This window comes from Atractosteus spatula, chromosome 7 (genome assembly GCF_055471065.1).
Source record: "Atractosteus spatula isolate fAtrSpa1 chromosome 7, fAtrSpa1.hap1, whole genome shotgun sequence".
NCBI lineage: Eukaryota > Metazoa > Chordata > Actinopteri > Semionotiformes > Lepisosteidae > Atractosteus > Atractosteus spatula.
This window is the reverse complement of record NC_142712.1, coordinates 1,383,252-1,403,460: the sequence shown is the minus strand read 5'-3', so window position 1 is coordinate 1,403,460 and position 20,209 is coordinate 1,383,252. Positions and strand designations below refer to the sequence as shown.

The window sequence follows — 20,209 nt, the reverse complement described above, 5'->3', positions numbered from 1 at the left end:
GGCGTAAGTTGGCTCTCACTGAAAAACTGATTGCACAAATGCTGATATCTTTTACTGGTCCCTAAAGAAACACACCTATGACATATTGCTATCTTAGTAGTGCCTGTGCAATATTGACGACATGCATCTGTTAGAGCCACATGCGAAGCGCCCTGCCCTCAATTCAGTGCTTTGAATGAGATTTGGGTGGGGATGTGCAGAGACAGATGGGCAGAATGCATAGTAATCTCTCCAGCAGACAGGTTACCTTGAGTGACATCATGGTACAGCTTTTACAGTATAGTTCCTGGCCATCGACTTTCAGCTGGTGAGCACATGCAAAACTAGGTAAAGGACAGGGTTTCCCTGCTGGCTTCCTCACAAGAAAGGGGAGCTGCTTTCTGTGTGTCCATTCATGTTCCATGTTTGTAGTTAATCATTACAGCAGGAAGATGGACTTTGACCTCTTTAGTACAGCAGTGAACCTGAAGGCATTAGCCTGTTCTCCTACATGGCACACTGAAGCTTTTTGTTTTTCTGCTTAGACAACCTTGATTTGCATCTGCGTCGGCAGCGTTTTTCACCAGCAGATCTTTCCTGTGAGCTGTCGTAAAGCTCCTACATAAAAGGTAGGTTTGCTAACCAGAGAGCACCGTCCTGTTGAAAATGCGTCTACTTGTTTTTTTTACGTCTCAGATAAAGAATAGAAAGCTGTTTTTTCTGAGAGCGCACACCCTGGGAGAGAAGGCTTGGAGCTGGTGCTCCCTTTTGACTCGATTTCTGGCAGTGCTGGAGAAGAGCGTTTCTCAGTTTGCAGCAGTTCGTTTGGTATAGCTTTGCTGTTTGATAATGCTTCACGAAAATGATCAAACGTGATCAACTAATAAGACATGCATTTTGAAGAGGTACAAAGATTAAAGCGAATAAAAAGCAAAGCACATCTTTCTACCTTGATACTAATAAAGGCTAGTTTTGGTTTTGCAGTTGTCACCTTCTGTCACCTGATCTTTTCTCTGATAGAAGACACCTGTTTAGAGAAGGCTGTTCCTCTTTCATGCTTCCAGCTCAGTTAATATTTTTTTACAAAGTAAAGCTGGACAATTTAAAATGGAGGACTGCGACAATAATCGACACACTTTCTGTAACCTATTTGCACAGTGCGTCAGTGGAATATATTCATGACATGAGACTCAGACGTGCTCAGTATGGGAGCTTTTTCTTTGCTTTTTTCTCAGAGTTCATTTTAAAGGAAGTTGTCTTTGTGCATCTTGCAACTGAAAGGTAAAAATTATTTTTCATAATGGGGGAGAAGTGGATTAGGACCTCCTGGCATTTCTGAGCACGTATCTGCATTAATTACACAATTAACAGACCTGCCAGCGTCTCTGTGAACTCTGAAGATTAACTGAAATGTGTGTTAATAATGCATCTTATCTCAATCCATATGTTAGAACCTGCAGTTTGCATTTGCTTTCAGAGTGCAGAAATCCATTTGCAGCGCACAGATAAAAAGTGCTGTGGAGATCCTTATTTGGTTAAGCAAGATTTCATGGGGATACAATAAAATATTACCATTGTTAACATTTAATAGTTTTCGCACTCCAGCAGGAATGTTATTCATTAAGAATCATCACGAATTTAATGTTCATGTCACGGATTTCCATGGACTCTTAAAGTGTGAATTATTTATAATCCTCATCTATCCAAGTGTGTTAAAAAGAGCAAAACTGGAATGTCAGTTTAGTTATGATAATATTTCAGGCAGAGCACTGATATTGGATATTTGCAGGCATACTGATCTTGTAGCAGCGTGCTTACATTCACAGCAATGCAGGACAATAGCAGGGAGTGACAGGTTCTGTGAGGTCCGGAGCTGTTCTCTCCCCCACTTCCTGCCTGTTTCTCCTTTCAGCTCCGGACTCTGGCATGAGCAGTGCTGGGACACCATGCGCAGCCTTGTCTTCCTGGCTGTTTTACTGCCCTCAGCCATAGGTGAGCTTTAAACCTGCAGGGATGAGTCCTCCAGCATACCTGTCTCCTTCACAAGGATTAACTCTTTCCTCCTTCACTCAGACAGTTATTTCCAGTGCCCCCTTGTCATTAAATAAATACTGTTAGTCATTTTGGATGATTTAAAGACACATTCTTCTAACCTTTTGCGTTTATTGATTTTGCCTATTTTTTAACAAAAAAACACACAAGGCTGCTCAGACCAAACCATGGACATGAAACCAAGTCAATCCAAATAACTGAAAGGTGGAATCGTATCAGGAAAACATACAAACGGAGAGCATTTAAGAGGGGACGAGCAACGTGTCCACTGAGATGTCAAGGCTGTCCTGAAAGGCCCATAATGCACAGCGCACTGTCACTCTTGCAGCCGAAGGTGAGCGATGGGGTTGTTAGAACTGTGCTGTAACTGCTTACTTTCCTGAGATTCTCAGCTTGTTTGCTCAGAAGCACAGTTTCATCATTTGTGCCTATAAAGCAAAGACTACTATAGATTCTTTGACCACATTGCTGTGAATATCATAATGAAATACCAATGTTGGGGCCGGAATCTGAAGTAACTCGTGTGTATTCGAGTGTTACAGAAGTGCACAGATTTTACGTTGGCTGGCGACTGGTTAAGTGGGTGTGTCTCCTACACGTAGTCAATCCTCCCCCACCCTCTACATACCTCTGGAGCTCTGAGAGCTCAGTGACATCAGGACGGGGCTGGACTGGCTTTTTTCTGCTGCCACTTAATGAGAGAAGTGTAGAAGCAGAGCTGCGCATCGATAAGAAAACTTCCATGTGGCTTTCAAGCACAAAGATGAATGCAGGATTGTGGCTGCACAAGAGTCTGAGCCCTGGGGATTGATTTAAACGCTGCGCAAATGCCACAAGAAAACCATTTATATTCTGTCCCATACAATAGCAATTACAAAACTTAATTACAGAAGAGCCATTTAAATTAATACGTGGGAAAAGTTTGACACTTGGGGAGGAAAGTTAATGGCCACACTCTGCACTTGTTTATCTCCCTTCCATTATTAATGCTCCTTCGCTTTGGTCGATTTCCTCTTACTCAGAACCTGTCTGCTCTGGAAGTAAACACAGTCTCTGCACGCTGGCCGAGACCTCGCCTCAGGGCAGGGCCTGGTGGCCACGCGCTGCCCCCGCGCCACCCTGGCGGCTGCGGCTGTTCTTTAGCGACCAGAAAGGTTCCCGTCGAAGGCAGAGCCTGTGATCTTCCCTCGGCCTCTGAGCTCAGCAGACAGCACCTGCAGCTCCAAGCTGGACGTTTTGCCTTATAAACACATTCTGGTCATGTCTGGGGACAAACTAATGATGCTGCTGATGGCGTACTGCTACGTCTATTCCCAATATTAGTTTTTTATTGCTCTCATTTCTGATCTGATTCTGAGGATTGTTATTTTTAATGTCTGCTGTACAATTGCCATGAATTAATAAGTCGAGATTGATTGACATTTACTTATAATTCTCTCCATATCTCTGGGTGACCTACCAGCCACTAATGGTTTTTTCTTCAGTGGATCCTGCCCAATACACAGCAGCGTGCTTCCTGTGGGACGGAGTCAAGACAGCGCCCTGTCCGCCCCTACAGCAAACAGAAACACCACAAAGCAGAGCGCCCTGCCCTCTCGGGGCCTCAGACACACCCATCCTACACTCTCGATCAGGAGATATTTTTAAAAAGCCCGTACAGAGGCAGAATCTATTTGGCTCGGGGTGTAATGGGAATTCAATGACAATAAGCGGCACTAAAGGACGTACTGGGCTAGAAATGTGACTGCTTCAACACCTTGTGCGCGTCTGGGCTGGATGAAGTCAGAGCCTGCATCGTACTCTCAGCCGGGGCTCTCGAGTGTGTGTTCAGCAGCACTGAAGTAGCAGGGACGATAATGCAACAGAGTTAAGAAGCCCCACAGACATTTGTCATGCAAAGGCCAGTGATGGTCACTTCCTTGTGTGCTGTTCACAGGTGCTGCCAGGTTAATTCAAGGTCCTCAGGACGCCACAGTGCTGCTCAGCAGAACCGCCAGGTTCAACTGCACTGTGTCGAAGGACTGGCTGGTCTTGATCTGGGCGCTCAAGGATGTGCCTATGCTGACGATCGTGGCTCAGGTTGGGCCCGTGGGAGTCTCTGGCCGTTACGACGTGCAGAACTACACCACTCTGGACACCTTCACCTCCGAGTTCATCATCCACAACGTCTCGCGCCAGGACAGCGGCCCCCTCACCTGCGGGCTGCAGAACGTGGGGAACAAGGACGCCAATCTGTCTGTCGAAGGTAGGTTGTTTGAATCTCATCGCCAATGCAATAGCAAGGAAATGCAATGGATTTATTTTATACTCAGTACCTCAGTACTTTAGGAAAAATTACATGTAGGTTTTGAATAAGATTGTGGATCTTATTGTCATTGTTGGTCACGTTGCAAAAGACAGGTGAGGGAAAAAGAAGTCCGTGCAGACTGCATGTGGTGAGAGACACAGTGCTCTGGAACAGAAGAGTACGTTCCTGGGGGCTCCATGGTGGCGGCTATGTTGCGTGTGCTGACCAGGACCACAGCAATTTTGTCTGCAGTGGAAACGGTTCTGGCCGGTGGGGACAGACCGCTGTGGAAACGGTTTTGGCCCGTGGTGACAGACCGCTGTGGAAACGGTTCTGGCCGGTGGGGACAGACCGCTGTGGAAACGGTTTTGGCCCGTGGTGACAGACCGCTGTGGAAACGGTTCTGGCCGGTGGGGACAGACCGCTGTGGAAACGGTTCTGGCCCGTGGTGACAGACCGCTGTGGAAACGGTTTTGGCCCGTGGTGACAGACCGCTGTGGAAACGGTTCTGGCCGGTGGTGACAGACCGCTGTGGAAACGGTTCTGAGGCCTCAGGTCCCTTCATTAGCATAGCCTGAGCTGTGGGGGTCAGGTGGAGATCGATGGTGCTGTAAGAAATACTGTCTCTCAGCCAGGACTGCCAGGGGGGCACTGTAACTCTTCCCGAGATTTACTGTACTTCACTGCAGTTGTCTGCACAGTCAACCCCCCTCAGTGGGAGAAATACCTCATCACGGGGTAGAGCTACAGAGTGTGGGCTGTGTGCCTATAACTGATCTTTATTAGATATGAATTCCATGTACGCACTGATTTATTGCACTATTAACGCTGCTTTTACAAACTGTCTACCATACCATACCAAAAAAAATACTGTTTAGCAAAAACGTACATTTTTTCAATTTTTTCAAGCAAATAAATCTGTCATGTCTGGAGCGAGCTTTCGCACCCAAAAGAACAAAATGCCCCTACCTGCACAGTAAACTAATAGAGCAGGAATGTTTATAAATGTGCCAAATTCTATTCACAGACACATGCAGATGAAGATGAAATTGTTAAGTAGTGTGATTATTCATCATAAGTATGGGCAACAAACCAGACCTACAGTAATGGTTATGGAAATAATATCAAGCTCGTAATCATACTGATAAATTATGAATTTAGTTGAGTGATAAGAATTCAAAAATAATTCATTACTTTTTCGTATTGCAATTAGTCCATCTCTGGAGAGTCATTAATAGCCCAGGCTTCTCTCAGGCTAGGAATCTGAAGGTGAGCTGCCGTGTAGATGGGCACTGATGCCTTTTCGGTATGGACCGGTAACGTGCAGCTTCCTTCAGCCCTCGCTCTGCAGACGTGGCCAGGTCCTGCAGCCTCTGTGCCTTCAGGATAACAGGAGAGCTGAGGGCCTGCTGTGCAGAATGAATGCAATGATTTGCTGTGCTGTGTACATTCAGATAAAGATGCAGGACTTATTCATGGGGTGAAAGTTGCTAGTGAAAGTCTGAGAGGAATGACTGTCTGGGAGATCATTTTCGAGAGCTTTACCTGGATCACTGAGATGCAAATTCAGATTTCCTGTATTATAAACCTAATGTGCTCAGAGGTGAGATCTAAGCTAAAAGCAAGAAGGACACTCTGGGGAGAAGAAGAAGAGGTGTTGAGAAAACAAAGCAATGACCCTTTGCCTTTAATATATTACCTGGTGGGGCTCAGTATTGACGGTGCTGCACATTCCTGCTGACTTGAATAGCCATTAACAATATTATATGGTAGATAAAATACTTCAATGAAGGACCAGAAGAACTTTCCATACAGACTGATTTTTTAATTAAATGTGCATCCTGGCATTGCAAGTGAACAGTCAGCAAGTGAGCTGGTGATTTGTGGAACATTCATTTCAATTTATTGGTGGATGGGATCCACAAATCTTTCGAAGAAGTAAGCCTGCTTTTTTAACTTCATTCTCATTATCCTGTATGAATCTGTATGTAAGTTACTACATTTCATAGTGGGAAAGCAATCGAGCCCATGATGTAATGCAGAAATTAGCAGCAAACGGGCTTTTAACACTCCTCAAGTGTGAGAGAAAGAGAGGAAAGCAGAATTAATGAAGACAGAGGTCATCCTTCTTACAGATTAAATGTTGTATTTAAACCTGCAAATTTCATGAGGCAATGGCAGTTGAGAGAGCTGGGTCATTTTGAAAAACAGCAAGCTTTAAAGTCTTTCACTGCTAATCAATTCATTTAGCAGTTGGTGAATACATAGAGGGAATCAGACCTTTATTTACTCCTCCATATGTTATTAAAAAAATAAACCAACCTGTTCTACCAAGAAGGATGATGCCTCACTTAGACTGTCATCCTTGTCATTTGCTAATAATTTTCCCCACTGTATCAGAAAAGCTGTGTGGAATAGAGGAATTAATAGATACGCCAGAGTTTTGACAGCAGCGCAGTCATTAATGTGGATTCTTCTGAGAGACAATCTCTCTGCTGTCCAAATTGCTTTGTCAGGATTTATTTTTCATCCTCTGTCTATAGTGCTGCATGTCTGCATTTTTAATAGTCTCTGAAACATGCAAGTTGAATTTGATTACAATGAGACTGCATCTGTGATGGGCTAACAGCATGCCAAGTTTAGAAAAATGAGTGGTAAGCAAAGACTAGAGGGTGCATTAATTTCCAGTAAAGGTCACCAGAAGTGCTTCAGCCCTATAAGCATTTGTTGTTGTTTGGAGTTATTCTGATGTTTGAATTCACATTTGCTTGCCATGTTAAGTCATTTTATAAACTGTAGCATTACACACACCACTCAATTTTCTTTCTATTTTATTCCGATTGACCTCTCTTATAGCTGTTCTGCATTTCCCAGGTCTCATTTGTCATCCAAGAAAAACCTCCAAGGAACTCTAAGCTGCAAGTGATCATACTACCTTTTAAAGAATTAGTAGCACAGTGAGAACTTGACTGAGAAAGATCATTCATTAGTCATGTGCCTTATTTTGGGAACAGTTACATTGAACACTGGTAGCAAGGAGAGCGTCTGCTTGTGATCTGATGAGAGTGTGTTAGTCATGAGCAAAGAGTGCATACCTTCCCAGCTGGTGACTGTTACAATAACAAGTTTGCACACAGTACTGAAGGCCTGGTAGCTGGTAGTGCAGGTGGTACAGGTAAGAGATGAGATCACTTTACTGGCCATATACAATTTCTTGTATGAGGAATTTGTCTTTTTGCATACACCAACTTGCTCTCCATGAGACACACAGAAAGGGAGAGAAGCTTGGGGTCAGAGCACAGGGTCAGCCATTTGCACAGCACCCCTGGAACGGGTGGGGTTAAGGACCTTGCTCAGGGGCCCAACAGAGTAAGATTCCTCTGCCGGCCGTGGGATTTGAACCGGCAACCTTCCAGCAACAGGCACAGATCCTGAGCCACAGAGCCACCGCACAGATGTGCAGGAGCAAAACATAGACCGCCACAACAGAAAACGCCACAAAGCAGTGAGTGTGCATGAAGCTGTTCGGTGTTGCTTGTGTTTGTCTCCAGTGCCGGGTAGGCTGGAGATCTTGAACAACAGCCTGGAGGTGCAGTGGAACCAGTCCGCCACCGTCCTGTGTCGGGCCAGAGGCTGGTACCCATGTCCTGGCATGGCCTGGATGCTGGACGGCTCGCCCGCTGACCCAGGCGGCTACAGCACAGAGAGCAGCATCGATGACACCGGGCTGTACGTCTCGACCAGCACCCTGCACATCACCCCCACCCACAACCTCACAGTGGAGTGTCAGGCCTCCATCCCCGTCCTGCACGTCCCTCTCCGTGTCAACGCCTCCCTGGTCGTGACGGAAGGTGAGCAGTGTAGCTGGGCATAGTGCTGGCATGTCCCTTCATTCCCTTTCTACCGGACGAGCTCCAGCTGTGTGCAATTACAGTAAACATGACCGTGCAGACAAGATGAACGTGCTTGTAGTTAAGAGTGCTGAGACGTCTATAATGCAGTGTTGTCATTACCAAGGGTGAGATGGGGAGTTAACACGAACATTAACTCTCAACCCGAACTTTAATCCAGATTTACCCTTAACTGCACCCCTGCAGCCGATCCTGCTCTCGACCCTCACCATGACCCAGTGTCTGTGCTCCCCCCGACCCCGCGCTAAAGCTAAACCCGTCTCTAGCTGTGGCTCCTGTCCCTCTTCACAAGACTGGGTAATGTGCTGCTCTTATCTGAAGCAGAGCAACAGTCTATGTAGCAGGTTTGAGCCCAGAAGCGGGGAAATCGGTGATGAGGGAAACAATCCAGTGTCACGATCGCAACCCCTCCTCTTAAGGGCGCTCCAGCCCTTCCTCGTTTGTATCATTCCGGCCACCTGTTCCTTGTTTCTTCCCTGTTTCTGTTCGCCTTTAAAAGCCAGGATCCCCGCATCTGCATCTGATCCCCGCATCGTGCGAGCCCAGGACCTGGTGGCGCCTGGCTCCGTCATGTTTTTAACTTCCTGCTCCTGTCCTTGTCCCCCCCGCCGGTCCCGACCCGGCACCTGATTTTAATCTCCTGTTTGGACAGATTTCTCAGCCTTGGACCTTTTGCTTTCGTTTTTGGATTCCCCCTTTTGGATTTATTCTGGACTGTTCGCCTCGGCCACAACTCCCCGGATCACCAGCACCATATGGACACGCCCCCCTGTCCATCCCTGTTCCTGCATGACTTTTCCCTAGTGTATTCCTTCCTCACTATTCTGGATTGTGTCGTCCGCACAGGGTCCGGTTAGAACTGGTCTTAACATCCAGGATAAGTCTGGACGGGCAAAGCCCGTAACGAAGCACAGTAGCAAACACAGGGGTAATATGAAAATGAAACCAAACCAAAACAGAGCCAAGCCGAAAACCAGAGAAAAACAAACCAGAGAATGCCTAAGCTAAGATGTAGGGCATGGTGTGGAAACTTCTCTTAAACATCCAGTGCAGTGCGATCCTCATTATGAGCAGGTGGTATTGATTTTCTGCCATAACAAGCACTTACAGTGGTGGATGAGGTGACGTCACAGCAATGCGAGTGGAGTTCTGTCGTGAGTGAGTGTGACACACTGACCCCAGCCAAAGTCTTACCCTCTTCCTCCCCCAGTTCTCTTTCCAGCCCCTGGCCAGCCCAGGATCGACAGGACCGTGCTGATAGCAGTCACCGTGTCCGTCTCGGCCGCTATTCTGCTGGTGCTGCTTGTCATACTGATTGTGTTCTGTTGCAAAAGGAAAAGAAGACCCCGTGAGTAGTTTCTTGGTTTCTTTGTACAGTGTTTTCCCTGGCCGGGGAATCTTCCCCTCAATCCAGAAAACCGATAATGATAGTAATTCATGATCCTGTAGGATATTTCAAATGTTTTTATGCAGGGGACAATTTAAACTCCATTGCAATACTTACACCCACAACTTCAAAAAGTAAAGAGATATTTTGTTAGAAATTTATTCAATACCCGTCTTCTATGGAAAACTGAAGAACTCACTACGTCGGTGCCTCATGGATTGCCAGTTAATTCAATTAACCAAATTGGTTAAGGATGTTATTTTAAAAAAAGTAATGGTAACTGAATGGAAGTTCAACACTGCTGAGTCCCTTTGATGCTCTGCAGCCCTCAATCAGCAGCTCCTGGCGTTTTAAATCATATCATAAATCAAATCAGTATTGATGGAACGGAAGTGGAAACAGTCACCAGCTTTAGGTTTTTGGGAATTCACATCTCTAAAGATCTAACCTGGACTGTGAACACAGACTCTATCATAAAGAAGGCTCAGCAGCGCCTTTATTTCTTGAGGTGCCTCAAGCGATGGGGGATGCCAATACATGTGTTGGTGAACTTCTACCGCTGCACCATCGAGAGCGTCCTCACCAACGGGATCACCGTGTGGTATGGCAACACCTCTTCGCGAGAAAGAAAGGCACTGCAGAGAATGGTCAATATGGCCCAGAAGATCATCGGCTGCGGTCTCACCGAGATTAAACAGCTCTATGAGGACCGCTGCCGTGGTAGAATTCTGGCCATCACAGAGGACAGTCACCACCCCGGGCATGAGCTCTTCACTGCCCTCAGGCAAGAGATATAAGAGCACATGGACACTTACCACTAGATTCTTCAATAGCTTCTATCCACAAGCAGGGCGATTGGCGAACACATTTAGCCCCTCGGACCACACCTACACCATCACCATCTACCTCATTATGATTTCTTATCTGTTGCACATCTCCAGTCATTGTTTACACGTCTGTATTGTTTACATTCAAACTGTCTACATGTTTACTTGCACATTGTCTATTGTTTGTTTGTACATTGTCTTGATGCACTGTTTGCACTTTGTTTTGTTTTTTACACTTGTTTTACAATCGAGAGACCTTCTGTAAGTAAGAATTCCATTGTACCAGTACCGGTTACATATGGCAATAAAGTTCAAGTTCAAGTTCATCTTAATTAGAATGATTAATTGTCTTATCCTCCTCTGAAATTAAGCTTCCGCCATCCACCCACACAAACACAAGGCTCACAGCAAGGCAGGTCCCGTCATATACACTCTCGCTGTGGTCCGTGCGGCGACAATTAAAACAGGCCTGTCAGCACCCAGTGCTCTTGGAGAAGAAAAATTAGTGTCAGCTCCCCACCACCAGGTGGCGCTACATCCCAAATAATCAACCCAGGAGGGCAGGCTTACCACCCTAAAGATGTGGGTTTATTACAGAATTGCTTCTGTCTATCTCTTGAGGAATAACTCAATGACTCATTTTTTTCTTTTATGGGAAGTGTAAAACATATTCATGTTTGGATTTCACTGGGGATGTAACACCATTTGAAAGTGCTTCCCAGAAGCTGAGTGGCGCAGAAGATTAACCTGAGCAGCTGCAGTTTTGTGGCCCTTTTGTGGGACAGCGGTATTATGTCCTGGTCCTGCAGTAAAAATGTGTCTTCTGGGTTTTGTTCCAGCTGAGCTTGTAATTTGTTTCATTATTGAACTCATAATTTAGCCAATTAATCAGTGCTTAGTTTCACAGATAATCTCTTTTGAAGGTATTTCCAGGATGGAGTGACCAGATCTTTGTTTCAACAAGGTTTAAGATTACTGTTCCTTCGTGCTTTCCTAAATAGTACCTAATTGATTATTATGTCATGATGTATGGAAAGAGGTGGGAGGAACGCGTGTCAAATGTTCCCATAGTCCGCATTTTTAGTGAGGTTGTGAACTAATCATTTCACCTGAAACTCTGAAAACTGGCCCCTGGCACAGGGATCACACCGTTTTCTGTGACTACTGTATTTAAGAGCTGAAGTGATTTTTTAATAAAAAAGTTCAATTCAAGATTAATTAAAATCAAATAAGAATGTGCAGAATTTGCATGAAAGCCGGAAGAGACAGGCGCCTGGACTGGGAATCAGGTTTTTACGCAGGCAGGAAGCTGAGGTGTGATCCGGAGATCCTTCTCAGAACCAGTACCTCGTGTTGCCTCTGTGAGCCTGATTTCAAGTCGAGTTCCTGAAAGAAACAACTGCAGTGGCAGAGATCCTCATCACATGACACTCGAGCACTCGTCACAGCTCAGCTCAGAGCAGAGCTCCAGCTCAGGCCCACGCTGTGAGCTCTGAAGGCCTTAGCAGATCTGAGGATCTCCACAAAGCTTAACTTGCAGGAGTACTAAACTAGGATTTTAAATTCCACTTTAGGCAATACTTACTAGTCTTCCCTTTCCACTAAACTCAACTGAGCCCTTTGCTTGTTAGCATCTGACACATGTTTTGAAAAAAAAAAGATTTTTAATACACTCTCAGTTCCACAGGAATGGTGTGGTTTTACATAATTGCTCATAATTGCTCTAAAGAAAAAAACATTTTTTTGCATTATTGCATTATTATGTGGTGATATAATTGCATTGATGAAAACAAAACAGTTTCAGCATTGCAGTAGTAAGATTCATTTCAAATGCTACAGCTCTGAAGAAAAGGACGTAGGACTTCACAGGCCGTTGTGTGCAACAGGACAGTATTGCCAGATCCACAGCACACGTTATTGATAACTGTTGCCAGGACCTATCTACTATGCAACTAAAGTTATAGTGTAATGGATCTGGGTGAGGTGTTTTATTAGGATCCTTTAAACCTATGTCAGTATAAAAGATATACAAAAACATATATAAAAAACAGGAATCTCAAGCAAGGCTGGAAAGTTGTGTCTACTTACTACTGCTGAGATCTGAGCCTCCCATGAGCCAAAGAACCTGCAGTTTTTTTGGCCAGGTAGCAGGTTTGTTAAGATGTTTCCTTGAGTCTTATGAAGCCATCCCAAATAGATAGGTGTCCTCAGCAGTGAAGCTTCCTGTATGTCTGTGATAACAGACGTGCTTGTGAGTCATGTATTAAAATGGTTTAATATCTGTGACAGATTGAGGACTAGAGAAAGTCAAGGACATGCCTTTGTGCCGAGTTCCAATTTTAGACAGGTATACACACCTAAACACAAGTTTAAAATGACTTCAACAAAATGTAGCCCAAAACTGTTCTACGGTTTGTGCATACATTTTTTGGACTGTCTTGTTTAGCTCAATTAGTTTATTGCAAATATCACATCACACTTCTTAGATAATCAGAATTCCTAGATATAGCACCCCAAACCATTTTCACTTGAATTTCACACAGTGCAGTTCCAGCTTGACATGCTCCCTCAACAGCACAGCTTGCTTCGGAAATGCAGTAGATGACTCACGTCAAGCCTGTCTATAACCTACTGACAGAACACTGCACTGGCGTTATTTTTAGAACACGGCACAACCACACAATTGGACGTTGTAGGCTGGTAGCCCAGGGAGACATCTCGAATCGTGTTCTGCTCCTCCAAGGATCTTTCTTTTGTGCTCCTCTCAACACGACCCAGCCCTTCAGTCACCTCCCGCCGTGCCATTCTGTAAGCACTCTTACCTCCTCGTGAACCCGGGGGGGGAGGAGAAGCGTGCCACTGCGGTGCGATTCATTCATGGTTAGAGCAGTCTCTTCTACTGGGACTGAGGACCGCCTGCGGACTGCAGTTGTGCATATCTAAAGCAACATCGGCTGAATTGATTTTGATACGGAGACAATAGATATAGCCAAAGGGCCAGGGGCAAGCCTGTGAGAAATGTGGTGTCATTTTCATCCAGATCAGGCTGTTTCTCTCGAGGTTATTAAACCTTTTATATCATATTAATTCACGTTCTCACACACACACAATCGGAAAAAGAAACTTTATGAATCCCAAGACAAATCATGCAATTATCCTCTATATTAAAGCCATATTTCATTCTCTTTCAGAACCCAGCTATGAGAGCTATGAGGAGGAAACAAGGCAAGTGAATTTCCTGGCTGACTGACATGGTCTGCAGCTTCAAAAGCACTGAAAGACTCTACTTCTTTTCACTGTCAGGTCTCCCCACTAACCACATCCAAAACCCTATGAGTATGTTAGGTATTAAAATTACAATAAATTAATCAGGGCCTGATGCAAGTTGTAAATGATAACAAAAATTCACTCCCTACAGTCAGGGAATACCCTTTCTATAATGCCCCATTCTGTGAAATTACAAAATGATGCATGAAAGAGTTTTTAATAAGATAATATTTTATTCAAATCTTGAATGTTCAAACTAAAGACTTTGAAGGGTAAGATAAGTTACAGTAAATGTAAGCAAATACTAAAGATAAAGATTAAATATGTTGATTGCTTAAGTATTCTGACCCATGAACTCAATATTTAGGCACCTTTGGGTTAGGGTTAGGGTTAGGGTTTGTAATTACAGCCACCAGTTTTTTGGGGGAGTCTCTACCAACTTTGCACACTGTCTTGGTGCAATTTTTGTCCAATCTTCTTGGCAGATTTGCCTGAGCTTTCTCATGTCTTGGGAATTGTTTATGGGCAGCAGTCACCAAAACTTTCCACAGATTCTTACAATGCACAGGATTGTTAATCTGAAACTGCTCCAATGTAGCTTTGTCCTTATGTGTCTGCTTATCCTGCTGAAAATGTGAATTTTCACCCCAATCACCTCCAGTACTTTGCACTGTCCATTTTGTCTTCAGTCCTAACAGTCTGAAAAAGAGACACTGAGGACTTTGCCTAGTCCCTTTTGATTAAGGATTACTCTCAGATGTACCGAGAAACAAATGAAGGGGCGTTGAGACTTGCATTGGTTGTGTTTTGGCCTTCTGTGTGGCTACTAGTGTGTGTTTTCCCCTAGGAAAACCTGACCTCAGTGTAGAACACACCCTCCTCCATGTACCGGCTCTCGGTCATGGCATGGGCTGTGACATCAGCGACAAGCTGCTGGGCTGGAGGAAGCACCCAAGCATAGCGAACAAGCCCTTCTAACTGGAACCAAGCACTTCGAAAAAACAATCGCAGTTTCATCGAGGGTGCCATGTCTGCTAGCATCCTTGAAACAATGCAGATTCATTTGAACGATGTTTTGATATTTTTTTATATGTACTTTTTTAAGGGCTTCATTGTGCATAATGCAAATAATATTTTGAACAGGAAGTTTTAGGGTCCATAACTTCATAACAATATAGTGAATAAAGGTTCCAAACAGAAGAACTGGAAGCATGCTGAGGGGCTGTATTTGGCAGAACATCACCCACACTGTGTAGGTTAAAATGTGATGTGATACTCGGCGTTGGTAAAGAACAATATCTCAATAATCCCAACATCACTGTACCTCACCTTGGCTCTCTTCACTGTCTTGACCCTGAACCTTTGGCATTTCTAAAGTTCTAGTTCTTGATATCCAGCCGGTCTGACCCAGGCTGCCCGTGTCTTCACAGAAAAGACTCACAGCAGAGAGCACAGAATGGAAAAGCCCCACAGACACTGCCAATCCAGGGAAAGGACAACCTGGGATTCTCCAAGAACACTCCAGCAGGTGAGACTGGGGTCTGTGCTGGAGGGACGTGAGAGCCCAGTGAGACTATGTGCACTGCATGTTAGGTCTACACAGATGGGGTCACCAGCTGGCTTCAGAGGATTGTGCTGCCTCCATTTTTCCAACTCAGATTATTTTCCTCCAGCTTTGAGAAATAGTTTTTGCAGGAAGCTGTTTTGTTTTGGCTGATTTTAGCTAGCATGGCAATTTGTCCAAGTGTGGACTACAGCAGCGAGCTGTCAAGAAGAAATAATTTGGTGCAATAAGAAATACGAAAGGGGTAAGAGAAGCAGACTTTTTGATAAAACACACATTCATCATCATCAGATAAAATACGCATGCATTCATCATCATCATCATCAGATAAAACATGCATGCATTCATCATCATCATCAGATAAAACATACATTCGTCATCATCATCATTATCCCATACAACGTACGTTCGTCATCGGTTTAAGTGTGAGCACTGAAGAGATTTTGAAGTCTTATCTAAAATGTAAATTTTTATTTCACAGGTCATTACTATAATGATTACGCTCTAAGCAACAGTAACAGGAACCAGAAAAACTCCATGGAGGGATCAGAGGTAACAGAAGCCCGAGGTTCTTGGTGCTTCAATTATTCAGAGAGCTCTCCGTGACACCAGTGATGGGCTCACTGACGAGGACAGCAGACTGGACACTGCTGTGCCCGGGCAGGTCAACAGGCATGCAGCGGGCAGTGTTAAATCTGTCTAGCTATCCCTTGAGATTATTTTACTTAGACATCTGGACATGACTAATATTTTTGTTGATATAGCCATCCAATTGGGAGTGACCAGTTTTTTTCAAAGACCCCTCTTCACTGCAGTTTCTCCTGTACCATTCCCAAGGAGAATGAGTACGTGCAAGATGTAGACCTGTCCGGGCCACACTGGAATCTCCTGGAAAGGGCCTGACAGGAGAGTCTGTGCAGACTGGAGGCACGGCTGGTCTCTTACTGGCTGTACTGCCAGCCTCACTGTGCCCAGCAGGTGGCAGGATAGCGGTTTCCCTGATAGGAGAGACCCCCAGCCCACCCTGAGGGGCCTTCTTATGCTGATTGAGACACGTGGGAGATCCCACTTCTCAGTTCAAGTTTTATTGCTTGTCACTTCACCCAAAAATGCCCCACAAACTTACCAGTGAAAGAATCGCTATAGTGAAAAACTGATCTGTACTGTCTGTATGGTAACACATAAATTCCTTGTGACAGATTCTGTCTGGTGTGCACTTGTGTACTTCACCACAATTCTCGCACATTCCCGTGTCTCCGTGTTTTGTTTACTCTCTGTTTTCCCACAACTACCTCTGGTTCACTACAGTTTTCACTTTTCTTTTCATGTGTGCGTGCCAGTTTTTTAACAGGACTCTACTGTTGTACAGTAAGTGCTCAGAGGAAACGTTTTCATTGTATTTCTCACTTTTTTCTTTTGCAGATACCTGATGTAATTCAAGGGAGTTTCTGCTCAAATTTTTCGCAAACCAACTATACAGGCTCAGTCTACCCAGATGGTGCCAAGAAAGTGAGGCACGTCACCTCTGTTTGACTCAAGGACAGTGTGCACAGGAGCTGGACACGGAGACCTGGACCTGTGCAAGGTCACAGGTCAGGCTGGGGTGCCGTAATGGAATTGATCAAAACCGTCTCTCCTTTCCCTCCTCCATAGTGAGCTTCCCCTGTTCTCTTCTTTTGGCACAGAAAGGGCTACAGTCACCCTCGTCTCACCCTCCTCTGGCTGCGTGCTCCGAGCAGGTTTCGTACTGTGTGGTCTTAGCAAATTCAAATGGTCCTCCTGTATTCTGTTGTGGTTCGCATACCTTGTACCTGTTAGAAACTCACAGGTGGGATGGCAGCTGCTCCTCCAGCGTGCAGTGCGCAGAGAGTGGACACACAGGAACAGTCCAGGGGCACATCCAGGGAGCGAGACTGGGGCCAGAGGTACTGTTTAGAAATAAATGTTGCTGCTGTTGATTGCAGGGTTACTAGGCTGGAGGCAGGCGGCATAGAGATCTCACAGGTAGCAGTGCACTGTTCTTCAGCAAGAAATGACCAGAAATATTTGTATAAACCTGGGTACATTTTTTAAATGTCATGCTAAGGGCTACTTTAGTACCACTGGGCTCCTTTATGGGAGCAGGGGGGGCTGTTCATCTTTTTAAATTAAATGCCTATTTTCTGCAAAGATCGTTTCCCCAGCTCTGTGGGCAGCTCATAAAATCAGGGCCCTGACACCTCATTAAAATCAAGGGCTTCCCTTGCCTGACAAAAGCATGCATATGGCTCTACTGCGGTGATTAAGTGACTCTTCTCCAGAGCTGGCTCGTGTGATCCTGGCAGGGAGGGACCAGGAGCTGTGGCTTGTTCAGGTTGTGTGTTGTGTTGAAACAATCTGAGAAGAGCCCACTAAGCACCTCTCCACCGCATGCCCTTCTACACTACTGACCACACGAAGAGCAGTGAGCTAATCAGTTTGTAGTCTGTAGAAAGGATCTGCAATTTGCCTTTACTTTACTCATCATCTGTCAAATTATTGCTAAGTGCCATTATTTAATTACTGCTACATTTATTCCTTGGAATGGCCATACCCCAGTGATCAAACCAGAAAAATGCAGGCCATTACTGGCTGCTAATGAGACCTCAGATTATGTTGCAACATTTCATTATGTGTTTCTAAACCCATTGCACTGTGTGCACATTGCAGTTTCTGCCCTCCAGCAGCTGTTCCTCACTGTTCCATGTCACACACCACCTGATTGTGATCTTTATTACGAAAACGAGAGCTACAGTCAAGCCACAACTCTCATTCCTGGTGTATGCTGGCTAGAAACCTTGTGTTTGTGCAAAGCTGAACATTAAATCCTCCTGTGTTTTGCAGTTTAAGATAATAATAAAAATAAAATGCCAAGACATTTCAGGTCTTTTAAAATGTTCTAAGCTAGTATATTCTTCATTTTGGTCCACTTAACCAAGTTTAAATGGTTACTCATGGTATCAAGTATCATTGGAGTATCATTTTTTTCCCATTTTTTATCAGTTAGTTGTCTGCATGTGGAACCAGTCCTTCCCTTTAAACGCAGGCGAGGATGATCGAGAGGAGTGAGTGGATCGCTCCAGCTGTGACTCAATATCTCACCCGCTGTGTAGCAGGGAAACCCAGTGTTCAAACCCTCCCCCGGTCTGGTGCTGGTGATCGCAGTTGCTGGCTCACATGGTTCGCAAGATTCCAAAGACTTCTAGGATTGGTTAAGGGCTCAGCTGAAAGAACTCCCCAGTGCTTCCACCACCACGTGCTCAGGCTTGTATTATAACTGCTGTGTATAAATATCATGCATATCACCCTGCAACTCACAGCTGGCAGCCCACTGGAGCTCAGCAGGTGTGAGCCTGGCCAGTACCTGGATGGGAGACTCCTGGGAAAGCTAAGGTTGCTGCTGGAAGAGGTGGTGCCAGTAGGGGGCGCTTACCCTATGGTCTGTGTGGGTCCTACTGCCCCTATATAGTGATGGGGACACTATACTGTAAAAAGGTGCCATCTTTCAGATGAGATGTAAAACTGAGGTCCTGACTCTGTGTTCGTTAATAATCCCAGGGTGTTTCCCAAAAAGAGTAGGGGTGTAACCCCGGTGTCCTGGCCAAATTTCCCCCTGGCCTTTACCCATCATGGCCTCCTAATAAGCCCCATCTCTGAACTGGCTTCATCACTCTGTGCTCCTCCCCACTGAGTCAAGTTTGTATTATTTGATCTGCTTTCAGGAGAACCTCGATTGTCCTTTCATAGCGATTAGCAGATGTCGTCAAATTTTCTTGCAGATTACCCTGCAGAGCGGGGCAGAGCGGGGCAGGCTCACACACAGAGCCTCTCTGGAGTCAATCGTCCAGAAGCTCAGCTATCTTTGCAACAGGGGTCACCCCGGCAGGTGGTGTTCTACAGCCCTCCCTGGAAAAGCCCCTGTGCCGCAGCGTGACAGCGCTCGGCTCGGCTGCAGGCCCACGTGCTCTGGCTCGTGCTGGAGAACAGGGACAGCCCGGATGATTTATTTCTTAGTTTTCCCACTCTGGTTAATTGTCTGCTTGTATGAGGTCCTGTGAAAGCAATCTGTTTAGGAAAGCATCCTACGTGTAAATCAAAATGAAATCAAAATCTGCGCCTCATTCACTGGGCCTGTGTGCAACAGTAAGCAATTAGTTATTTAGAGCTACAGTTTATTTCAGCATTTTGTTTGCCCTTCTTTAATAACATTTAGTTCCCTGCAACACATGCTCACTCTCTTCAGGGCAAGGGCATTTAAAGCTGACACTGGGAATCACTTCTTTATAGACATGGTTGTGCTCTGGAAGCTGATACCCTGGATGTGATCCTCAGTTGAATTAGCTTCTAACTACCAAACAAGCTAGATGAGCCTGGTCTTGCCTGCAACCATTCCTATGATCTTCTGACTGCGGTGGGCTCTGTCCACAGGCTGAGCCTGACGAACTGACGCGGGTCTGTGTGTGAGCGGAGATCTGTGCACTCTCAGACCTGCCTAATTAAGCAGAATATTTGCGGGGGGTGGGAGGGATCTGGTGAGAGATCAGATTTTGGTAGCTTGGTCTGTCTATAATCTCTGTACATTCCAGATGGAGGAAAGTGGTGCTTTTTATTAGGTACAGTATCCATGAAGAGATGAAACTCGTCCATCATTTCTACTGTGTATTTATATAACTTTTAATTTTAAAATCCATTTTCCCGTTTTATAAGCTGATTTGCTGCCCAGATTCTAACAGTACTAGGATATTATGAGTTTAGCCAAGTAAATTTAATATCACTTGCTTCACCTTAAAATAGCTATATTGTGTCCTCATAAGCATATTCAATATATATATTTTGTTTCTACAGTCCTTTTTCATATTTCACAATGAAAATGATGCAACTTTTTCAGCACAATTTACCAGACTTTTAAAATGCTGA

At 45.0% G+C, this 20,209-nt stretch overlaps 1 protein-coding gene across 1 annotated transcript; it reads left to right on the top strand.

Annotated features, from left to right (window-relative positions):
• The first annotated feature begins 472 nt into the window (after window positions 1–472).
• On the top strand, window positions 473–18,187 carry LOC148830049 (immunoglobulin superfamily member 5-like). Its single transcript, XM_088921500.1, has 9 exons — window positions 473–608; window positions 1,892–1,971; window positions 3,968–4,276; window positions 7,870–8,169; window positions 9,440–9,577; window positions 13,635–13,668; window positions 15,141–15,238; window positions 15,756–15,826; window positions 16,697–18,187. Exons 2-9 carry the CDS (start codon window positions 1,926–1,928, stop codon window positions 16,805–16,807), a joined length of 1,107 nt encoding a protein of 368 aa, XP_088777626.1. The 5' UTR covers window positions 473–608; window positions 1,892–1,925; the 3' UTR covers window positions 16,808–18,187.
• The last annotated feature ends 2,022 nt before the right edge of the window (window positions 18,188–20,209 follow it).

Excerpts from the sequence above, each read along its gene's own strand:
- LOC148830049 (XM_088921500.1), top strand. The coding sequence starts at position 1,926 with ATGCGCAGCCTTGTCTTCCTGGCTGTTTTACTGCCCTCAGCCATAG. Across the intron at positions 8,170-9,439 it reads CTCCCTGGTCGTGACGGAAG|TTCTCTTTCCAGCCCCTGGC; the intron begins GTGAGCAGTGTA and ends TTCCTCCCCCAG. Across the intron at positions 9,578-13,634 it reads CAAAAGGAAAAGAAGACCCC|AACCCAGCTATGAGAGCTAT; the intron begins GTGAGTAGTTTC and ends ATTCTCTTTCAG.